Source organism: Antrostomus carolinensis, unplaced genomic scaffold (genome assembly GCF_000700745.2).
Source record: "Antrostomus carolinensis isolate BGI_N321 unplaced genomic scaffold, ASM70074v2 scaffold2645, whole genome shotgun sequence".
Taxonomy (NCBI): domain Eukaryota; kingdom Metazoa; phylum Chordata; class Aves; order Caprimulgiformes; family Caprimulgidae; genus Antrostomus; species Antrostomus carolinensis.
The window spans coordinates 24,483-32,050 of NW_010316916.1; the positions used below are offsets into that span (position 1 = coordinate 24,483).

The 7,568-nt window shown below is 39.8% G+C and overlaps 1 protein-coding gene across 1 annotated transcript in view; it reads right to left on the reverse strand.

The window, feature by feature from the left end:
* LOC104519399 (branched-chain-amino-acid aminotransferase, cytosolic) overlaps nt 1-7,326 on the reverse strand; it is a gene marked incomplete at its 3' end in the record, with an annotated part of 28,654 nt that extends 21,328 nt beyond the window's left edge. The window contains exons 1-2 of the mRNA XM_010168380.1: nt 7,201-7,326; nt 4,643-4,714 (exon numbers count right to left, since the gene is read on the reverse strand). Coding sequence (XP_010166682.1) covers nt 4,643-4,714; nt 7,201-7,326 — 198 coding nt within the window. The remainder of the gene's footprint in view (nt 1-4,642; nt 4,715-7,200) is intronic.
* Between the last annotated feature and the right edge of the window lie 242 nt (nt 7,327-7,568).

The following is a 7,568-nucleotide window of genomic DNA, read 5'->3' on the forward strand; positions in this document are numbered from 1 at the left end:
TATTTACACTTTTAATGTTTCCAAGGTAAGATCTTTATCTTTAATGCTGTTGCTTTATTTGTGAAGAACATGAAACAAGGCAGAGAACCAGAAACAGCACAGTATGTTTGGACAGAGCAAACCAAATTCAGTCTTTTCATGCAAAGGCTACAGGATTTAAAACATGCAACTAAAGGTCCTATTACAAGGAACAACTACATTTGTGTGAAGAGACCTACAAACACAAGATCAACATCTGTAAAACTTTCACTGGCAAACTCTTAATTTCAACCACACACGCCTGCATTGGAAATAAATTTTCAGTTTCTTTATACTTCATCCAGGTGTAAAATAAACTACAGCTTTAGATTCTGTGGAGAAACTGTCAGAGATTTTTTGTTGTTTATTTGTAAATTATACCTATAGCGTGGAAATAATCTTTATGTTCTAATTTGTACAATACCTAGCACAATGTCAGCTAGTTCACAGCTTGGGCTTTAAAACATGATAGCAATGTAAGAAACAAACACTAAAAGCATACATCATTACAGAAAATCCAGCATCTCACACAGCGCGACATGAGCTACCTCCAAACTGGAAGCCATGCAAACACATTAGCATAGCTCTGTATTCAGCCTAGCAAGTCCAACATCTCAACAGGGATTATTAGTTTGAGCACAGCACTGCACTAACCTGCCTGTATAGCTTCCAGTCTGCCATGGGCTCACATCCCACTGGCTTGGAGCCTGGAAAGGTTGAGTCTGTCTGCAGAAGACTGTGCGAGAATACTCAGTTATTTAGAGTAACATGAGGTGCCATTCAGATACAGAATCTCCACCGAAATTCCACTAATTTCTACCACAATTAGTAGAATTTATTACTACCACAAATCTTCATATTAGCAAGTCAATCCAGATCCACTTGTAAACTACAGCTACTTTTTTCTGCTTTGGTGTAGCAGACTGGCCAGTATTCCCTAGAAGGTCTGCACCATTTTGGTACAGTAAATAAGCTGTTCAAAATTAAAACAAAAGAACTGAACTTTGCACCATTAAGATGCCCACCTAATTTTACGCAGCTTCAGATCATGAAAACACAGAGGAACATAATAGGAATAAGTAAAACCTTCCTAAAGCATTCCATGTATCTGTCTCTCAATGAGAAAATTTATTCCATGATGAAAGGTTACATAAAAACCAAAATGATCTTTCTGGATATGGACTGATAACATGGGGGAAAGAAAAGGCAATCATATGTTTTTAGTTTCTTAAGACCAAATATTACAAGTTCACAGTCAGAGCTAATAAACACATTAAAAGAAAGCAAATTAAGAGTTATATATGGAAACAGATCACTACATTATCTGAACAACATTCACTCTGTCTTGTGACAGTACAATAAGCAGAATAAACACATTAAAGAAATTACCAGATTTTTAGTCATAAACATTAAGTGCCTTAGACATAACTGTGTACTATTTCATGCTATTATTGAATGTAAAAAAAAAAAAACCCCCACATATAAGAGCAAAACCAGATATGTGCATTTCTTGATTCAACATTCTGAAATACATTCAGAGGTATAGAGAGAGCATCACTGCACTTTCTGTTACTGGTTTCATACCATATGCCTCTTAGAAATCACTGCAAGTACAACTTCTGAGGTTAGGGTCACAAACCACAGCCAGTTATTTAAATAAATAAATAATGCAAACAATAGTTTGGGAAGGGGGTGGGGGGGGGGAAGATTTCACTCTAGTGGAAGAAGGTAGGTAGATAAATCCTAGAGATTTGACATTTTCTACAATGCAGGAAACTAGCATAATCACTGTTTCCTTTGATGTTTCTTATCTGTTCCAAGATCACTGGTCATGTGTCAGCTCTCAATGTGACACATTAAGTGGCCTGTAAATCACAGAGCTGTCAGGATGAGATTTTTAACTGCAGAAGTGAGTCAAATTAAGGTAGTTCGGTAGCAGCTAAAATGAACAAAGTGCCAATTGTGACCTATTGACTTAAAAAAAGCCTGTGAGAATCAAAACCAGCGAGCAGCTAGCAGAGGGGCTTACTGCTTGCCAGAAGCTGTAGGTAGCATTCATTCCTTCCCTCCCAGTGTAGAGGGACTTGTCAACTCCACCTTTTCAAGTCAGGCAGAAATTGCAGTAAAATTCAAAGAAGGTCACCCCACCTAAAAAGCACAGCACTGTATTCTAAAAAAGAAATGTCTTCAGAGGGTTAATCTGGCATTCAAATGTTGGGCATCATCCACTTTGAACAATATGTTTTATGTAAGCATAAACCAAAACCATACCCTGTTTTCTACATCCCCACAATCTTGGATTATTTAGGTTACTGGCACAAAACTGCAGCTTTCTTGAGCATAGTCAGCCCCATGGGTCAACTTGATTCCTTTGAAATATTATTAGCTATAGTTTCTGAAATTGTAACTGCCTGCCACAGAAGTGTTTGTGAAGTTCCCTAGAATGAATCCAAATTTTATTTGTCATTGTCTAGTGTTATTTTTTTCCCCTCATTTATAAAGTTTTTTATTTTTAATTTGACAATGAATTTAAAGAGACTGCAAATAATTATTGTAATGCATGAAGCTGCAATCAGTACCTGAATTCCCATCATAACTTTCACACACAACTCCACCTCAAAATACAGTATTTTCTAAAACACTCTACCCCTTTCTGGTGACTGCAGCTAATCTTCAGGAACAGTGCCATAAGGCAGAAATGGACTTACAAATTAGACTTCAGCCTGAGCCAGCTGTTTTTTTCTAGTATTATTCCCTTTATGACCATCTGTCCCACCTGCTAGTATATTTTTTCACCCTCTCACACTCTCCACTACAATGATTTGCCATTCTGGCTGACATACAAATATTGATGGAAAGAAAACTGGATTAAATCCAACTTAGTGCCACCCAATATTTGGAGCTTTGGTAAGGCACCTGCTTGACTGCTGGTATAATTAGATCTGCCTTAAGTCTGCTTTAATTTATGCTCAGTTCACCTACGATCCTAACACTATCAGGGTTTATTGCCACTCTATCTTCCTTCTGGACTACGCCAATAAGTGGAAGGAAACAGTACAGTGTGGTTACACAGGAGTCTCCTCTCTGTAAAGCAATTTTTATTCTTAAATACACAAATCTGATGAGATTTATTTATTAAAGGTGAATTTAGAAAACAACCCTGCACTCCATACTTGTGAATTCTTGGAGTTTCAAAACTGGTTGCATGCCTGTTTCTGTTAACATTTCCCAAATCAGAGCTTCTGGCTGAAAACTCATCCTAAATCATCCTTCTTTAGCAGAATTACCAGAGAGACACAATGCAAAGAAATGAGGAAGAGAAGAACAGGGAAGGGTTGGGAATGGGGAAAAAGAAATTAAATGGCATGTTGCTACATAGTGAAATCCTGTAGTCATGGACTCTCAATAATTCTTTGCTGTTTCCAATGAGACTAGCATCAGAATAAATCTTATCAAGGAGTTCGACACATTTTCTGCAGCATTTGTTTTCTATATCTGGTTAAAGCTGGGCAACTAAAAGGAAAATAACTACTTAAGCATAATTCAAAGATTGCACAGCAGTGACACTGCCCAAAAAAATCAGGAAGAGCATGACAGTTACAAAGGTTATCATTATAATTTCATCTCGTTATACTGCTGACAACAGTCAGCAATAACAGGAAGGGAACTGCTGAAAAAGCACAAGTGAGGTCATCTTTTTCTGGGTACTATCTTTAAACATCTGCAAAATATAGATGAGGCTTTTTAAAAATTGTAAAGCAGAGCAAGAAAGGAGGATAAAGAATTACAGATGTGTGGCGTAAGGAATAAAGGCAAAGAAGTATAAAAAAAGAGGTTAAAAAAAGGGAATGAGGACAGAAAGTAGAATTGAAAAGAGCACATGCTGACAGGCTTTAATTCCCCAACAGAAAATGAAAAGTCGACATCTGTGTGCATACAGTGCTTAAAATGAGCTCTTACTTGCTAGCACTGCATTCAGGAAGGAGGCAAAGAGTGATATCTTAACCAAGCTCAGTTCTAAGCATATGATTAAAATATATATATATATTTATTTTTTTTAAAAAAAAGAGGGATTCAATTTCATGTCAGTTCCTGGCAGCTGCTCAGCATTCCTCACTATCACAGCCCTGTTCACTCGTTGAGTGCTGATAATGTGCCAGAGCTGCGGTGTGCTTTGGAGTCCTTTGGAGATCCTTAGCTCTGCAACTTGGAGACCAGATGGAAAAACCTACTTTTAAACATCATTCATAATGCCAAAGTTTAACAAATAGAATTATATAGACTTTGTTTGGAAAAAAAAAATATAATTGGGGAATTGATCTTTATTTCTATTGCTTTTGAATCAGCTAAGAGTTAAAAATAAAATCACCTATACCATTTTAATTTGTGCTTAATGACTACTTGCCTTTAGCAAGTACCTGAAACAATAATAAATTAAAGTTCTTCTAACATTCTTAATTTCTGCATTGAAAACACTTTCAACAAACGCAACTTACAGAATTGTGAAGTTCAAGTGTGTCAGCAGCTATGAACACCTGCACAATAATCACTGCCATGTTACAGATGCTGTCTGGCACCATCTACTGAAGTGCTCCAGACACTCATCTTCTAACAAACAACATACCTTGAAAGATTCAGTCACATGCTTTGCTGTTTCAGCCGAACATCCTCCAGCTGTGCACTCATTCTGACAGCCCTAGAAGAAATAAAACCAGAAAATAAATAAAGTAAATTTTAAAATGCAATGCACACCGCAGAAAAGTGGATACACGTTCAGGTAAATTATTTTAGGGAGAGATTGTATTGAATGATCACTCAGACTTCATCATCAGTAAATATATTAGCAAAAACTTTTTGGTACTTTCTTAGCACAACTTTCTACCTTTGAGGTTTTTAGTTTTACTTCAGTTGTATTATTTTGCACAACTGTATTTAAGGTTTTATAGGAGAGATAACAGATTAGATTATTGCTCGGAAGTGCAGAAGGGTATGGACAACATCACAAGTCCTAAATTCAAGGGTGAATAAATAACTTGTGTTTTTACACAATTCCATCAGATCCAAGTTTCTGTGCTGAAGCATCCACCTAACAAATTTGCTTCTGCTCTTTCTCATAAGAAGCCTGACTAGGCAGAATGGAAGAAAAAGAGAAAGAATTGGTTTTGTTCAATATATAATCAGAATATTTTGAATTACCTACTGTGTGGAATTTAAGAGTCCTGCCACTGACCATACTAGAAAGGAACTGAATGGAAAGGAGTGATAGTTCTATGCATCCTTCTGTTCAACAATACAAGGGTAACACAGATGGGTGCAAGCCATCTTCCTAAAAGCAAGGTCCTCGGTATCATAGCATCAGGCTAGCAGCTTTGTGGACCCTCCTGCACTAGCCAGACCTTCCTTGCCAGTGGCGAGTAAAAGCAAGTTACACCTAACAGCATGGAGTGAAGACAACAAACACAGCCCTGCCAGAATTGCTTGTTTCAGAACAGTCTTTAAGAAAGAGCTGGGAAGGTGCAGAAGGGACAGAGGTTTGGGAGAGGGAGGAATGTGCCAGAAGCAAGACTATCTGGGGGATGGGCCATGGAGGGGATGGCTCAGAGGATGGCTGAAGGGAAGCACAACTGGCCAGACGGAGGGGATGGCAGAAGGGTCGGCTAGCTGCCGAGATGAGGCCAGCATAGGAAAACAGTCCGGCTGGTCAGAGGGGCTGTCTAAGGGGTTGAAGGAAAGACAGGCACCAAGAGATGTTGTTGCCAGGTCTGACAGGCAAGGGCTTTGCAACCCTACAAGGGACAAGCACTAGAAGGAGCCTGCACTGGTGGATGGCCATTTGGTGGCCGGCTGTAACCCTGTCACCCCTCTGCCTTGCTGCATCTTCAGTGGGATGTCTCAGCCCAGGTGGGAAAGCCCCAGGCCAAAGGTAGAATCCCCTTGAAGGAAAGAAGTGCACAGGAAATCCTTCACGGTCAGCCTGTGAGATCCCTGCCCCAAGCTATTAACCAGGGAGTAGCCTTCACCCTGCAAGGAGGGCTGCGTGTAGGGTGGGCGGTAGTGCCATGGAGACACCAGCACCACCACAGTCCTCCAGCAGCCACCATCCTTCTGGGGCCAGGACTGGGGCCGCGTGGCTCACGGTCTGTGAGGTATGACACACAAAAGCCAAATAACACGATTTTTCTTTTCCCCTTTTTGCAAATCTTGGGGATATGGTAGATGGAGGGGGTAGGGAAGGTAAGTGGTATCTTCAGTGTGCCTTTAACAGACAGCAGGCTTGCAACCAACAAAAGAAAAAGCAAACTGCCAGCCACAGCAGATCTCACTTCCTCTCCTCTCCAACGCCCCAGGGAGGCCAGAACATCCATCCTGCCTTTTCTCACCATCAGCTTTAACCCTTCTGTTCCTTTTTTTCCCCCCCTCCCCCTAAATCTCTACAGTGAGACATGCAATCACAGCTACAGGCTCCTTCCTATCAACTGAAGGAGGATCTGCTGAGAGAAATCACAAGTCCGTTTACAAGGACCAATATACTTTACCTTTAAACCTCATTAAAATTATGTTTTATTTGCCTTAAAGCTTCGGGATTTTTCCTCCAGAAAGACAAGCCTTTTTGGTAAAGTCTGTTCAGTGGCATTCAGTGTCAGACACAAGCAGGACTAAAGTGTTACCCAAACTGAGGAACAGTCTAAGCACTGTAGAACAGGTCCTTACTTTCCCTGTAATTCTTCAAATACTTCTAAATTCAGTGGTAAAATCCCAGAAGGCCTTCGTGACACCGTCAGTTTGTAATAATTAAGTATTCCGGAGATGAATTAAACCAACTGGTTTTTCTTTGTGCTGCGGTGAATTAGGATGGAGAGAGTGCTGGTTACCAGATCACAGGACGGTAACTGCCAGTTGTGGAGGAAGAATTTCTCAAGCAGCTCCAGGTCCATTGCTGGCTTTTGTCCAGTATCCAGTATGCACAGTTGGATTTTCTAAGAATAATTACTGGTGACAGGAAATACTGACACTCAGCCATTATGCTTCAGTTTCTTTCCACCTCTGCTTTATGAAGTTACCCTAAAGCAAGTGTTGGCATCACCACAGAGAAGACAAAGCTGGATGTAGCTTAATATTCTCTTTCATGATCTTTAAAAAGATACAAAACACATATGTGAATTTCAAGTGTGGACCACCTACAGGAACAGCCCTCAGGGGCTCAGTTGTGTTGCCCTTCAGTTCAAGGTTCCCACTGAACTCAATGAAGTCATCAGACCATTTACTGGGCATATGCCATGAGGCCAGTCCTGTTCTCCATGAAGTCATTATGCTTTACAGATTTAACTCATATTTAAAGCAAATAGCTAACTGCCTTTGTTAACCACACTGAGATTAAACTGAGTTAATCTCAGAGCACTAGAAAGGCAGACCACAATTACTTTCTAATTGATGGAGTCATATTTTAATGGCTCCGTGGCTTTTAGATCTGAAACACTGTTAAATGCAATAGGGAAAATTACTCCCTGGTTAAATGCCAACATTGCCAAGGGAGATATGCTAAGCATAAA